The sequence below is a fragment of the Peromyscus californicus genome, unplaced genomic scaffold, assembly GCF_007827085.1.
Source record: "Peromyscus californicus insignis strain IS unplaced genomic scaffold, ASM782708v3 Scaffold_14__1_contigs__length_90479793_seg_2, whole genome shotgun sequence".
Classification (NCBI taxonomy): Eukaryota; Metazoa; Chordata; class Mammalia; order Rodentia; family Cricetidae; genus Peromyscus; species Peromyscus californicus.
In genome coordinates, this window is record NW_026294436.1 from 17062120 (window position 1) to 17078421 (window position 16302).

At 39.0% G+C, this 16302-nt stretch overlaps 1 protein-coding gene across 2 annotated transcripts in view; it reads right to left on the bottom strand.

The window, feature by feature from the left end:
* Nucleotides 1-1228: 1228 nt before the first annotated feature.
* Nucleotides 1229-16302, bottom strand: part of Cd55 (CD55 molecule (Cromer blood group)) — a 29304-nt gene continuing 14230 nt past the window's right edge. The window contains exons 7-10 of one of the 2 annotated variants that reach the window (XM_052736831.1): nt 15688-15894; nt 14146-14226; nt 13444-13464; nt 1229-2607 (exon numbers count right to left, since the gene is read on the bottom strand). In XM_052736831.1, the coding sequence (XP_052592791.1) occupies nt 2540-2607; nt 13444-13464; nt 14146-14226; nt 15688-15894 (377 nt within the window). In that variant the 3' untranslated portion in view covers nt 1229-2539. Of the gene's footprint in view, nt 2608-8974; nt 13465-14145; nt 14227-15687; nt 15895-16302 lie in introns of those variants that run through there. The other variant, XM_052736829.1, reaches the window with a different exon arrangement.

A 16302-nucleotide genomic window follows, 5' to 3' on the forward strand; every position in this document is an offset into this window, starting at 1 on the left:
GCTTCTGTCTGGTTTGAAAAGGGTCCAAGAAGCTTTGAGTATAAGTATGCTATTAATCACTATAGTACCAGCAACAAATCCTTGAGGAGAAAAGTTAGGTAACACAGTTAATAGAAATATGAGTAATTTTATACATAGTTTGTTCACAATGGTGATATACAGTAGTTCTAAGGCAAGTAAAAGAAAAAAATAGAGAATGGATTGCATTGTTTATAGTGTCCTCGCACCTTAAATTCAACAAGACCATGTTGTTTTCCAGACTTTAAAGAAACAGCAGTGTTGAGCCAGGCGGTGGTGGTGCACACCTTCAATCCTAGCACTGAGGAGGTAGAGGCAGGCAGATCCTGTGAGTTCGAAGCCAGCCTGGTCTACAGAGTGACCAGGAAAGGCTCCAAAGCTACACAGAGAAACCCTGTCTCAGAAAAAAAAAAAAAAGAAAGAAAGAAAGAAAGAAAGAAAGAAAGAAAGAAAGAAAGAAAGAAAGAAAAAAGAAAAACTAACAAACAGCAGTAAAATATTTTAAATATCACAGTGCTCAAATAAGATTGTTAATGAGTTTCAGAAGAGGACAGACATTACATTGTGATTATATTGACAACCTCAGCACAAGTGTAAGGTAGTGTGTGCATGTGGACACCCTGAGAAGTTTCTGCATAAGTGAATCACTGCTTTTTCTGCTATTCTAGGAAGTATCAGGCAAACTGAACACATGCAAGTATAAGTGGACATAAGCTTATTCTCATTACTTTTGGGAGAACTTGAAGAATGCCCTACCACTAGAAACTAATTCTGATGATGGTAGCTTGCTAGAAACATACACCTTTTGCTCCAATTGCATGTAAAAGTCTTTGCATGTGGAATCTGCTTTAAAGTATTTCAACACCAAGACCAAGAAACTAGATGAAGCAATGGATTCATAATTGTTGTCAGCCTCATCGCCTGTATATTATAGAACAGTCTATAATTAAAACACAACTGGAAATGGTTGAGACTATATTCAAAGCCTACACGTTAATGTGGTTATCTTTAGGTGAATCAATAACAGAAAACATATTAGACAATGGCATGCCGAGAAAGCACAATTTCAAAGGAACTGAAAATAACTCGCATGAGGAAAATCAAAAGACAACATCCTTACTACTTAAGGAGACAAAAGGAATCTCTTACCTAGAAATAAAAAATTCACATTTAAAAAAAAAGAAATTTCAAATATTACATGAGACAAAAGTGTGATTATTTATTTATTTCTATTTAAAGGAAATGATTCTTTATTACATATCTTTTTGAAATACATTTAAAACCAAGATGTTCACTGATATAAATAAATATAAATAGATTTCTCTTAATATTACAAAAGAGTAAGATTTACAATTTGGCTATGAACATAGCACTGCAGAAGTACAGAATCTTTTCATGTAGAGGTTATGATAGCTCTGGACACTATTAATGACCAGTCAGTGAGGACATCTTCCTAAGGCTTTTTCACTGGAGAAAACAAAACAAGAAAGGATTTCCCTGAGAGCAAAACTGTAGCTTATCCTTCTTGAAAGCAGTGAACTATCTCTGACTCAGACCTGTGCATTTGAAGGGAGATTAATTTGTACCCACCTCCTTTTTCTTTGCTATCAACCTAGTCAAAAGGCTTAATGTTCTTTTTTTTCTACCTATCATCTACCTACCTACCTACCTACCTATCTATCTATTATCTATCTATTTATCTATCTATCTATCTATCTATCTATCTATCTATCTATCTATCATCTATCTATCGATGATGTTTATTTGTTAAGACAGAGTCTCAGGTATCCCAAACTGGCATGAAACTCAACAGGTAAACAAAAATGATCTTCAATTTCTGATCCTCTGGCCTTCACCTCCCAAGTACTAGAATTATAAATGTGTGCTGAGGAAGGAGCCCAGGCATTTACACGTTAGGCAAGCTCTCTACCAAGGGAGCTACCTTCCCCATCCCCCTGCCAGTTTGTTAGTATGCTCTTCCTTTGGAACAGTTTGCCAACTCATTTTCATGGAAAGTCCAAATGAAAACACCTTCAGGTCAAAGGTTAAATTAAGATGTTCCATCTCTGTGGCAATTCTGCTTAGAAGAAAGGGGATTTAGTTTGGGGTCTGTGTTCTTCTTTTACAATCTAATTTGTATTTTTAGCTTTCTATTTTCATTGTAAGCTAGAATAACATGATAGATCTAGCCAAAGAAGTAACAATTTCCCTTTCTCCAAACTCCCATTCTAAGCACAGAAAAAAATCTCTACATTTTCCCACACTTTTAGAAAAGTGACCAGTGTTACGAATTTTCTAGTTTTGAAATATTTTCAAGATACTTCTGTAGATCAAGAATACCATTCCAGACAAACTCCTTTCTTCTTGTTTTGTTAACACTCCTAACACAGCTTAAAGACAACTGATAGCATGCCAAAGCAAGAACACTATTCAATTTAGTTCATCCATTCTTCCTGGACATTCTAACAAACTAGAAGTATGCGGTATGGTTGTATATATTTTCTTCTTAACTCTTCTTTGGCTAAGTCAACTGGCCAGTGAGCAATAGCATCACATGCAAAACTGTCAAGGTTATTAAACATGTATGCCCTGAAAGTTAAAGAAAAAAATTAAAATCAAAATGATTTTATTTACAGATGATAAACATTAATTTTCGGGGTGCTATGTGATAAAACACTAAGAGAACTGGTTAATTAAGAACCCTAAAGAAACGTAACATTACTAAGTCAAAGAGCATGGAGAGCCTTCAGCTTACTTCAGTATACTTCAATAATCATGGAAACAAAGTACCATAGCTTTTAGGTTTTTAGCAGTCAAACTAGAGACGAGAAGGTACTTTGAGATGAAGAGTCAATGAAAGTCCCCTAAACACTATATGTAACGTAGAAGAAAGTTTCAAGAGATTAAGACGCCTGAGAACATTCACAAACACATTTACATTAAGCTGTTTTCAAATTAAAACATTTAAAAAAAGTCTTTTACAATCTATAAATATAGTCGTGAAAATGTATCTTAACATGAATGTTTCTGGAACAATGGAAAGTCTAAACGTCACCAGACAAACTGAAAAACACATACAAGATAAGTCAACCCATTTATGGTGAAAATCGGCATAACAAACCCATTTTTACTAAGCCCCAAGCATCATTCTCTCTCCCAAATATCTGTGGCATTGTGGCATCCTAATAATTGTAATAAATGAGTACAAACAAGATGAAATGATAGGTCAGGAATCGATGCAGGGCAGGAGGTGGGAGGGCAAGGTAGAGGAGGGGCTTCAACCCACATGGAAACCTGCTATTGTAGAGACTTCCTAAAATACACACATACAGAAAATGAGTTTAAACGGGTTTACCCTATTAACTACTTCTAGTAAGTACAGGGGCATTGCAGGCTATCAAACAAAAGCCCAGTGCCAGGTATGGATTCAATCGGTTGGTCAGTTGGATCCTGCAGACTCCCCAGCACAATATAAGCTATTGCCATTACTCTTGGTTACCTTCCAGAACTTGGTGGTAAGAACCTGTTGCTGAAAACCCCATATAGCTGAGTAACTAAGACACTAAGAAATCAAGCTAGTACTGACCTGAATACTTTCCCTTTATGGCCTAACTTTCATAGTACTGAAGGCGCTATGTATGCTATTAGTGGAGAAGTCATCAACAATCTTATCTAGTTATGAACCCCGTGAGTTGCAATAAGGACGAGCCTGGCAAGATATGCCCATTGGTCTAACACTGGCTTGAGTGTTGTGGGAACAACCAACTACTTGTCGGATTTACGGCCTGTTCCCCAAGACAGAACCCATGCCTGGTACTGTTAAGTAGTCCAAGTACCCATGGTTGGGTAAGTCATAGGCCCGAGGGGGAAACCAGCCTCTACTATTCTGCTAACTGAGCACAGCATTAAACTACCCCCTCCCCCCCCCCCCCCTCCCAAATACTTATCTTCATACCCACAGATCAGAAGCTCTCATCCCTCTTCGGAGAAGCTTCTCTTTGCACTAGATGGTGATTAACAGTGACTCACCAATGGTCAAAGTACAGATAATGAGAGAGAAATCGTCCTTCCTCTAAGGCCACAGAACATCTTAAAAGATGGTGTAGTAAGACTGTCAGAGCTGGGGGCAATGGAGGACGTTTGTGAAACTGTCTTTCCTAATTATGACACACAGGGACTCACAGTAGCCACTGCTAAGACTTGTACAAAATCAAGCCAGCGAAAATTCAGTTTAGACCGGGGAGGGCCTCGCTGAGGAGCTCCTGGCAACTGAGGGATGCTGTGAGAGGGTAAGTCCCTGTTCTTCGGACGCAGCCCCGAAGAGGCTGCCCATGCTCCAGCGGATAGCCCTGTGCCCATGCACAGAGTACCAGCACTGAGTGCACTCAGTGGGTTTTTAAAGAATCCATGAAATTTGGAGGGAAAGTGGTAGTGTGGGCACGAGAGGGGCTGGAGGGGAGGGAGCTGAGGCACTGATCGAAAGAACCTCATGAGCTAAAGATGGTTCAGTGATTAAGAGCACTGCCTGCTCTTCCTGATGACTGAGGTTCAGTTCCCAGCACCCACCCACACAGCACCTCACAGCTTTCTGTAACTCCAGTTCCAGGGAAGCTGATGCCCTCCTCTGGCCCACACAAGCATTGCACGTGGATGGTGAACATATGTACATGCAGGCAAGGCATTCATACACATAAAATAAAGATAAACAAACCTTAAAAAAATACATCCATGTATAAAATTCTCAAACAGTAAAGTTTTTATCACAGTAATGAGAGAATCAGTATGTTAGCCAGTCATTCCACAAAGAATACAACCCTAGCAATAACAGAAACTTAAGACGTCATTACCCAAGTCTGCAGAAACTGTAAGCCAACTGTCTTGATAGATATTTTGTAAGATGCAGAAATGTGGTATTATTAAACCACCCATACCTTTCATAATTAATCAGAATCTCAAAGGTATCCTGTCACACTTAGGAAACATGACAGTGGATTAACGTGCTCAACGTAAATATTCTCGGCACTGAAGGGTAAAGAAGGCATCACTAACTGGAGGATATGACTTAAATTTCAATCAAATAACATAACCAAGAATTTGCCTCTACTGCCATCCCTAAACACAAACCTACTGTATAAACCCAACACTTCTAGGGAACTAGATAAATCTTCTGATGGACCCAAGATAGCTGTATGAAGGTACATAATCACCTCCCTCACATCTGTTAACTGTACCCCTTGTCATTTTTAATTAAGTAACTGTAAAATGGGGAGAATAAACAGACACTCAGTCAGTGCTCACCCTCGACAGCTTATACTTCTGAAATAAGGAGAGTGGATTCATGGGTTAGATCTGCTTTGCTTTGGAACTTCAGGTACTTTTGTTGTTTTGTTTTGTTTTTTGTTTTGTTGTGATAGGCCCTTGCTGCGTAGCCAAGGCTGGCCCCAAACCATGACCCTCTTGACCCAGTCACCCAAGTGCTAGGATGAAAATTACCAGTGGATGCCACCATGCCGGGCCATATGTATTATTATTTAAGTGTGCATGAAAAATGCATCATTTTAAGGGGGTTGCATGAATTTCTCTCTGTTTCAGACACTATAATTCAGGACAACACTCCCTAAACATTCCAGCACGTTCAGTCTCTTGAAAACATCACAGCAAGTGACTATGAAAGTGTACACAAAAACTGGAGAAACCCGAGAGGGAGTGCCCGGCCATTCATCACATGTCCACAGCCGGATAATTTATAACAAGATGACTCAACAACAGTAAAAAACAAAAAGCCGGGACAAATGCAGACAGTCCGTGAGGCGGGTGGAATGATTCTTTTCAAAGTCCTTTAGCTGAGGTGTCTGCACCAGCTTTACTTTTCATGCAATTACATTCATTTTTGCTAAGCTCTCAACCATGTTCTCAAATATTCTGTGAAGGGTATGTCTTAATGTATTTGCTGTTGTAGAATCTAGAATATTTAATTGATATAAAACAAATTCCTGTGAAAACTATTTTCCTTGCTCAGCTCACCCCACCATGTCCCAAGACCTAATGATCAGATATTTTTAATAAAAGATGGACTCTTTCAGTCGTTTAAATAATATTCCTATACTTTATATACATTATTTTGGAAGAATAGAAAATATTGTTTCTTTAAGAGCAGCCATCTCTTGGTATCTGCTGGGGAATATGAGAGACTGGCTGGAGGAATTCTATGATTCTAAATCCCTGATGATTCTAAAATCCACAGATTCCTAAGCTCTTTCTATGAAACTGTATAGTAATTACAGATAAATTAAAATCTGTAAACCTTCAATAAAAGTATGCACACAGGCTGGATGAAGCAGGTAAGACCACTAGCTTCTTTTCCAGAGGACCTGGGTTTAATTCCCAGCAATGTAGTTCACAACCATTAGTAACTCTAGTCTCTGAGAACCTGATGCCCTCTTCTGGTCTCTGTGGGCACTGAATGCACATAATATGTATAGACATACATGCAGGCAAAACACCCATACACATAAAAGAGCAGAAAAAAGAAAGCATGCATACTTAAACACTGTTGCTAGTTTAATGAGCAAGAAAAGAGCTATAGAGGTTAAAAGAAAAACAGTCTGAGTTAACCATTAAAATGGGCAATTTGGTAACAGCACTAAAGAGTAGTTGCTCAAATTAATTAATTGGTTAAAAAAGGTAAGAATTAAGTCAGTTTAGAAGGAATCAAGTATACACAAACTATTTGATTTCTGAATAGCTAAACCTCCAAAATAGAAGAGGATCAATTTACATCACCTTGTTTGTGCACAGGATATGAGCCAACCATGACATTTATACTTGGAATGTATATTCAAAGCACATCAGATATTTCAAAGAAAATTGGCTTTTCCTCTGCTGCTGCTGCTGAACATTTGGGTATTTGCTTATTCTAGTTTTATTCTCTTTGCAGGTGATGATCTATCTGAGCCTCACTCCATCAGGTAGCTTTGATTTTTTACCTCTTAAAGATAAAAAGGTCAAACTGCTCCAAGCCACACCCTATAAACACAACACTCAGGATTCAAGCAGGCAGTCAGAATTTAGAACTGGTCTGGTTGGCTTCGCTTCATGCCTATACACTATGTGGAAAACTGCTGAATCACAGGCAATTGAAAGATGTAATGAGCCCGCTTTTCCTGGATTTCTTTGCTTCTGTATAATATATAGATATTACCATAAATTAAATTCAGTTTAAAAAAAAAGAGTAAATTGTTCATACACTGTGAAGAGGAACTTTGACCTTACAATCATTTTTCTTTGAAATGTCATTACTATCCTTAAATATACTTGGGGAAGGGAGGGGGGGTCTGTCCCTTCGGGGTAGTAATTACAGAGGGAAGGAGACAGCGTTCCAAAAGGGGACTAAAGCTAAGACAGTGATTTACTAACACAATGTTCAAATCTAAGTGGAAAAAAAGAACTAAAAATAAATGTTTTAAATAATCAAAATTTCTGCTCACCCTGATTTTTCATAGTGCCAAAAAAAAAAAAATGACTAGCATTGGGGTCTGAATTACTGTATCAGCACCAAAAGATAAAGCAGAGGGGAAACCCACTAACGCAGAAGCGCCAGCCACTCCACACCCTGTAGTCTCATCATGGTGTACAGAACAGGGAGAAGGCAAGTTCAAGAAATAAACGGGAGATGGGGATTGCATTTTGGACGTGGTTTCCTAATGCCAGAGACTCGGCCATAAATACTGCTGCATGCCACTCGTCTCCTTGGAAGGAAAAACAAGTAAACTCTCTGAACCATCTTGGTGCTTCAGGAGGAAGGCCTGATCTCACTGGGAGAAATGTGCAGGGTCTCAACACAGCCTTGCTCCAACCTCAGTGCTCTGCTCATCAGTCAGTCCAAGGTGGTGGCAAGAGATGTAAATGTAGAGTGAGAAGGTGCCTGGGAATTCACTCACATCCGGTAGGTAAAGAATTGGAGTCTAAGTGTAAGTTATGTATGTTTTAAAAAAGAGGCTGTTGTGGCGTTCATAATACACGCATGGCATTCCCCTTCACGGGAAAGACGCCGTTGTGAAAGCGCAGAGTAAACAATGTTGACTTCGCCTACAGAGTACGCCTGGCAGTGTTCTGCCCACTGCACCTACCGTCTCATCTAGGTGAGCGGGATTTACTTTCAGACTACAAGGGCCCTTTGGAGGTGAACAGCAGCGAACAGAGAATTTCAGGAGCACCCCTCTGCTTTCACAGCTCAGTCTGCTGCTGTTGGTTTGGCTTTGGTGCTGAGGATAGAACGCAGGGCCTTGCCCGTGATGGGCAAATGGTCCACCTGCTCTCTCCGTGCACCAGCCCGATTCTCCCTTTCCTTCCCCCACTCTCTCCTGTCCCTAGACCCCACTCCTTTGGTTTGCACTACAAAGGAAACTGCAGACGGCAGAAAAGCAAGCAAAGCTACCACATCTAATGACTAAAAGACAGATGTTGTACAGCTGTGCTCGTGTGCACAACTTGAGAAGCAGTTGTTCCCACAACAGGGGGACTTTTACAGAACTGTACCTACAGTTTCTTTAACTGATCCCCCAGCACTGCACTGTTAGCTCAGAAAGACAATTAATCACAATTACTCAAAAGTTTCAAGTTTCCCTTCCTCTCATAATTTCTCATTAATCTCATCACTTCAGTGTCTAATTTAGAATTTAAAGGAAAAATGAAGATAAAAAATACGAACATGAAGCTGAATGTCAGGGGGACAGAAATAAAAAGCTATTTCTAGAGCCGGGCGGTGGTGGCGCACGCCTTTAATCCCAGCACTCGGGAGGCAGAGGCAGGCGGATCTTTGTGAGTTCGAGGCTAGCCTGGTCTACAGAGCAAGATCCAGGAAAGGCACAAAGCTACACAGAGAAACCCTGTCTCGAAAAACCAAAAAAAAAAAAAAAAAAAAAAAAAAAAAAAAAAAAAAAGCTATTTCTAGTTCACAGATCAACACGTGCATTTAGCTCTTGAGAAAGTTTTGTGGAGGTTGATGTTTTAACAGAAAACCAGAGCAAAGCACAAAAATATAAAACACAAAACCTACACATGCTCCCAGTAAACTAATAAAAGTACAGCTCTCAAGCTACAAATAAAACCTCTAGACAGAAATGCAACAGTTTATGATCTCAAATTCACTGGGTAATCTATAGAAAACAAACTCACAGGTAAATAACTGCTGATTTAAGACTTACACCACTTAGGATAAAGGAAGGTATATAATCATGTATAAAATTATAATAATAATTCAAATGTTCCTACTCATAAAATTGAAGAGATCCAAGGAAAATCATGTAACTTTAGAAAATACTGTTCTTCAATAAAAGGAGTATCTCGGTGAGATCCTGTTAGAACTGCATCTCTGTGATGTTCAAATCACTGCAAAGATTTTCTGTCTCCTTTGATCACCTTCAATAAATAAGCACAATGCTGGGCAAATAAGAAGTACCTGGTAAACCATTATCGAACTTCATTGGATGAAACCTTTTTCATAGGTGAGAAAATCAAGACCCCTAAAATAACCAACATTGTTGTCATTTTTATTATTGTTGTGCATTGCCACAACAACAAAAATCTTACTTTTAACCCAAGGTTCAGGCCACAGTTTTAATGGTTCAAAGCATTTTGAATTAAAATATTCGATATGCTGGAGAGATGGCTCCGCAGTTGAGAGCATGCCCTCCTCTTGGAGAGGACCTAAGTTCAGTCCCCAGCACCCACACGTGGTTCACTAGAGCTCCAGTAAATCCAAAACTTCTGCATTCATGTGCACACATCCACACACACACATCATCATCACCATCATCATCATAATATACACATACGTGTGATTTTTAAACTATTTAAAATATGTGTGATTATTCAAAAAAACTGTATATCAGATGAGGTACTGATTAAAATATAGACTATCATTTCCATGGCTAAAAAAATCAAGTCAGACATGTTTCTGCCAACTGATGTTCCTTAAAAGGTGCTTGTCACATCCTCTGTGGGCTTGCCCCATTTTTTCACAATGTCTCACTTGTGTATCTAGTAACATGAAATGCAATCCATCATGAAAAACTGAGATTGCAGAGGCTAGATTTGGTTCTTGCTCTTAATCATACTTAACAAAAACAGAACAAAAAGCCGGGAGTCATGTGAAATTACACTAAAAAGAGACATGTGGCCAGAAAAAGAATGTGATAGAAAAAAGCTAAAATTTCAAAATTCTAAATGCAGGCTGTAAGCAACCACAGCTGACTTCCCGACTTTTTAACTCCGAATAACAGGCAGACAGCTGTAGTCCCGCTATAACAGACCTGAAGCAGGAAACATGTCAGGACTAGAGACAGCGAGAGTCATCAGACCAGCATCGTTCACTCCGATATTGACAGGAGACTCAAGACTACTGCAGGCACACTCAGGTTTGGGCCAAACTGCTGAGCATTCCATATTCAGGATAAAGAAAGTAAGTACACATGTGGGTGTCACTGACTCTTTTCTAACTTTAATATGACTCCAATGGCTCTATCAGCCTTCATAAGATGTATGAGTGTTACCACACATGATTTTAGCACTGCGGACTAAAGATAAAGCAACGACTGTAGAGAATCCATGTACTCCGTCTGAGTTGAGTTGTGCAGTCTCTTGCCCTATCAGTAAGACGAGACTCTACCATGCCTAGTCACTGGCCTCTACTTCCTTCCTACGTAGCTTTGAAACCCTGGACAAGTTACAAATCCTGTAAACCTTATTTGTCAATGGGAAGTCTTTTTTTGTGTGGGTGTGGCCACTCGTAGGTAAACCATGCTCCAGCAGATGGTCCTACACACATGTGCATATTGATCTCTGAAAGTTAATAAATAAAAAAGAAGAAGAAGAGGAGGGCATCAAGTTGGGAAGGGATAATATGCTAGGGGAGGGGACTGAAGGGGAAAAACTAGGAGAGATCAAAATCCACTGTAAAAACATTTCTCCCAGCTTAAAAAACAAAAGTATGGATGCTACATTACAGTATTGTTGAAAAGTTAAAAAACATATATACATGTAAAAACTTCAAATACAGCAGCATTTGCCACACGGCAAACACAAACATTACCTGAATTAAAAAAAAAAAAATGGTGCTTGTTTATCTTTCATGTCGCCAGAGGGAGTGATAAAATTTGCACAAATCTATCTCAGAAAAAGAATGGTGATCCCACACTGTGACTTCCTGATATCCTGTGTACTCATCTCTTATTACTATGCTAGGATTGAACACATCCGTTATCAAATACAAGCTTACACAGAATCTGTGTCATAGAAAAGAAAATTGAGACTCAGAGGGCCTAAATTAATTGTTCAGTTGGATATTTACTAAATAAAAAGGCCAGATTGAAACCAAGTTTGACTAATTCCTAAGCATGAGTTGTTTTTGTTTTTGTTTTTTTCTTCTAGATGATACTAACTTTAAGGACAATAAAACTATGTTGGCCTCATATTGTCAATAGGAAGCAGTACCAGGAAGGAAAAAAAAGATTATTTTTATATATGTAAAAAGTGCAGGCATATAGAAAGAGAATAAAGTGATTTACAGTGTATGGGTGGAATGAATACTTCATGGGGAGGGTAAATCAGGAAAAACTGCTTGAACAGACTCTTAGCAGAGGAAGACAAGATTGGGGGGGCGGGGTCAGAAGCCCTAAGTCACACCAGCGGCATTTATAAGGCAAATTAAGAAGATCTGGTGATTTCTAGATTGACTTTGAGGAATTATGTGGGGAAAACTGCAAATTTCTAGGACATTACCATATAACCAATGAAAGTATTTTCCCAGGGGAGAACAATGGGAGGCTGACTTAGGAGCAATGTGTAACAATATATACACATAAAAATTTCACAGGGACACTCACTTCTTTGTACATTCAATAAAAAATTAAGTTGAAAACACTCCCAGTTGTGAGTCTCATCTTTAAAGTGAAATAATAACCTGATTCACAGGATGAACTTAAGAAATAACCCTTTTCCCATATGTCTGACTACAGGAATGAGTTGTCAGAACACAGGTAAATTACAACATATCCTAAAAAACGTTTCCTGGAAAAATATACAGACTTGAAGAATTTCAAATGTAAACAAGAAAAGAGGGGTAGAATTCATCAGTAGAGCTTGTGCATGATATGTACAAGGCCTGAACTGCACTACAAAAAAATTAAATTTATTTAAAAGGTATTAAATAGTAAGTATTTCAAATCTCCACTAAATATCACTAAGTAACGGAAACTCAGGCGTTAAACTCATCACTTCTACAAATCATTAAATCAGAAGATTTTTTTTTGTTAGCTTAGAATATATTTATTTCTATTTAAAATATAAAATAAAAATAAAGTAATTCCACCTGCTGAGATATTTCTAAATACTTAGCTTAAACATAAACTAAGTGTAACAAATACTTAAAAAGTAACAATACTAAACAAATAAAAAAAAGTAGCTAAAATAGTAACAAATACTAAAAGTAACAATAGAAACTAAATCTCCATTTTCAGGTTCGTATCCCTTAGCTAATACATTCATGTATGAAATGGGGATATCACTTGTAAGTACAACATTTTAAAATTAACAACTTTTCATAAAAAGGTGATTTCAATTGTACATCACTTCAGTATGCTACTTTGCTAATTAACAGTTTCTCTTACCATTTTGTTCAGGGGTTTGTTGATCTTATTAATAAATAACAGTAAACAATACTGTACAAAGAAAAAGCCTGACACCAATGTTTCTACACTCATCGACTACATCAGCATTAAGAGTACATATTTGGGGTTTTTTTGGTTTTTCGAGACAAGGTTTCTCTGTGTAACCCTGGCTGTTCGGGAATTCCCTCTGTAGACCAGGCTGGCCTCGAACTGAGAGATCCCACTTGCCTCTGCTTCCTAAGCACTGGGATTAAGGGTGTGCACCACCCAGGAAGAGAATACATTTTAAGAGAACTTTGCTTAAAACTATTATTAGAGATGGAGGAACGATAGAATCAAGAGTGGGACTCTGTCACATTTGGGCTATGACAGAGATCTAAAAGAGGCTAAAGAGTTGGTTAATTATAAAGTGTCGGACAGACACTGTCCCAACAGCTCTTTCTTCTGTCCCTAGAGAACAGACTGACACAGCGGGCACTCAATGGCACCCCACTGATTGGCCAAATGATCAGAAGCCGTCCTACAACCACCTTAGAACAAGAGCACTGGTAGGAATATAAAGGAACATACTGGGTGTCTAAGGGTGTCCACAAAACGTGACAAAATTCATTTACCGATCTTCCCTCAGGTTCTCATAAACACTGAAATTTTACAGTTTTCCTGAGACAGTTAAAAGATAAAATTCTCTTCCAGAAACACCGATTATGTTTCCCACAGTGATGGCAATTTCTTTTAACTCCCTGGGAGTGAAACTTACCATATATAAGATGGTTACCATCTAAAAAATAAAAGGGGAGAGGAACACAATTATAAAACTAAACATTTTAACTTTTCATTAATTTGCTAACAACTTAATATATATATTAATTAGCTATGCATACTTTAAGTTAAAAAACTAATCATATATATATATATATGTCATGAACACAATTATACATTCTTTACTTCAGCAGCATCAACATTAATATTTGAATCTGTTGGACAGCTACCAATGTCGCTGTAAGCCATGACAATTCTAGAACACAAAGCAAATATTTACATATATTGTTATATGACTGATGAAAGGAAACAAGTTTGAAAAGCTTAAATATAAAATAAATGACGATATAATCTATGATCAAAAACTACCAAGCCAAGTATGGAGGCACAGGCCTGTAATTCCAGCATTTGGGAAGCACAGGCAGTGGGTATCGAGAGTTCAAGATCATCCTGGGCTACATAATGAGACTGTATCTCAAAAACAAGACTATATAACAAAATTATCAGAAACTGAAGTCCCCTTCCGAGGACTCTAACAAAACTCAAAATTACCGTATCAACGTCTTTGTTATATTGTGCAGTGAAGTCATAGCAAGACTATGGAACACTGTAACCATAATTAGCTGAAGGCTGTTGGACCCCACAGTCCTCACTTTCCATCATAAAACATCAGACCCACACACAGGAAACGTGAACTAACCTGAGGTAGACCTTTCTTTATCTTTAGATGTTCCTGGTGGATGATGTGTGGTTGTCTTGGTAGCAGGTACACGCTGCGTTACTGTAATATGAACAGAAGTGAGTCTTTGTGTAACGCTCTGGAGACCCTTGGTGTGAAATGTGGGCCTTTGTGTTGCTGGCAGACTCTGTGTAAGTGATGACTTTGCTGTGGCAAATCTCTGGGCTGTTTGTGCAGTCTGTACAGCAGAAGAGTTAACTGTGGTAGGATTCTGAGTGAGTGGGCTTTTTGCAGATGCAGTATTTGATATGTGGGATGCCTGAGCTGTTACTGGTTTTGTGGTTGAACTTTTTGCTGTGGTGGACTTCTGTGAGGCTGGTGAGATGTCTGTAACTGGGACATCTGCTGTATCAGTTTTCTGAGGTGTCGCTGGGATTTCTGTAGCTGGGACATTTGCTGTGTTCATTTTCTGAGGTGGTGGGTCTTCTGTAGCTGTGACATTTGCTGTATTGGGTTTTTGTTGGGTTGAAGAGATTTCTGTAGCTAGAGCATTTGTTGTGTTGGGTTTCTGAGGTGTCAGTGGGTCTTCTGTAGCTAGAACATTTGTTGTGTTGGGTTTCTGAGGAGTCAGTGGGTCTTCTGTAGCTAGAACATTTGTTGTGTTGAGTTTCTGGGGTGTCAGTGGGTCTTCTGTAGCTGTGACATTTGTTGTATTGGGTTTTTGTTGGGTTGAAGAGATTTCTGTAGCTAGAACATTTGTTGTGTTGGGTTTCTGAGGTGTCAGTGGGTATTCTGTAGCTAGATCATTTGTTGTGTTGGGTTTCTGAGGTGTTGATGGGTCTTCTGTAGCTAGAACATTTGTTGTGTTGAGTTTCTGGGGTGTCAGTGGGTCTTCTGTAGCTGTGACATTTGCTGTATTGGGTTTTTGTTGGGTTGAAGAGATTTCTGTAGCTAGAACATTTGTTGTGTTGGGTTTCTGAGGTGTCAGTGGGTCTTCTGTAGCTAGATCATTTGTTGTGTTGGGTTTCTGAGGTGTTGGTGGGGCTACTGTAGATGGGATATTTGCTTTGGTAGGTTTTTGAGGTTTTGTTGGGGCTCTTGGGCCTAGAACATCAACTGTAGTAGGTTTTTGAGGTTTAGGTGGGACTCTTGTACCTGGAACATTAACTGTGGTGGGTTTCTGAGACATTGGTGGGACTCTTGTACGTGGAACATTAACTGTGGTGGGTTTCTGAGACATTGGTGGGACTCTTGTACCTAGAACATTAACTGTGGTGGGTTTCTGAGATGTTGGTGAGACTCTTGTATCTGGAACATTAACTGTTGTCGGTTTTGGAAATGTTGGTGGGACTCTTGTACCTGGAACATTAACTGTTGTCGGTTTTGGAGATGTTGGTGGGACTCTTGTACCTGGAACATTAACTGTGGTGGGTTTCTGAGATGTTGGTGAGACTCTTGTATCTGGAACATTAACTGTTGTCGGTTTTGGAGATGTTGGTGGGACTCTTGTACCTGGAACATTAACTGTTGTCGGTTTTGGAGATGTTGGTGGGACTCTTGTACCTGGAACATTAACTGTGGTGGGTTTCTGAGATGTTGGTGAGACTCTTGTATCTGGAGCATTAACTGTTGCTGGTTTTGGAGATGTTGGTGGGACTCTTGTACCTGGAACATTAACTGTGGTGGGTTTCTGAGATGTTGGTGAGACTCTTGTATCTGGAACATTAACTGTTGTCGGTTTTGGAGATGTTGATGGGATCTTGGATTTCTCTATAAAGAAAACAAGGTAAGGTTAAAAAGTAGCTAAATCTTGCTGACCAAGTAAAGCTTTCATAGTCATGTCATGCTCAACGACTATTCTCTTTCTCTACCCACAAGCCCCTGGACAGGACTTTTAGGAAACCAGTCCTTATTATGTCCCTCAAAATGCTGCACCCTTTTCATTAGTGTGTAGTGACTGTACATAACAATGAGTTTCCTAAAGATAAGTCCTACAAATATGACATGTGTTTCGACAACACTCACCTGCCTCTCACCCTCCCATCATTCCTATGCATTCCCACAGACAGTCTTACTTTTAATGAGACAACTGAAAAACCATTGTACTAGGTAACCATTACTAGGTAAAATAGGTCCACCTCTGAAAGATGAATATTGCATGTTTTCTCTCATTAGTGG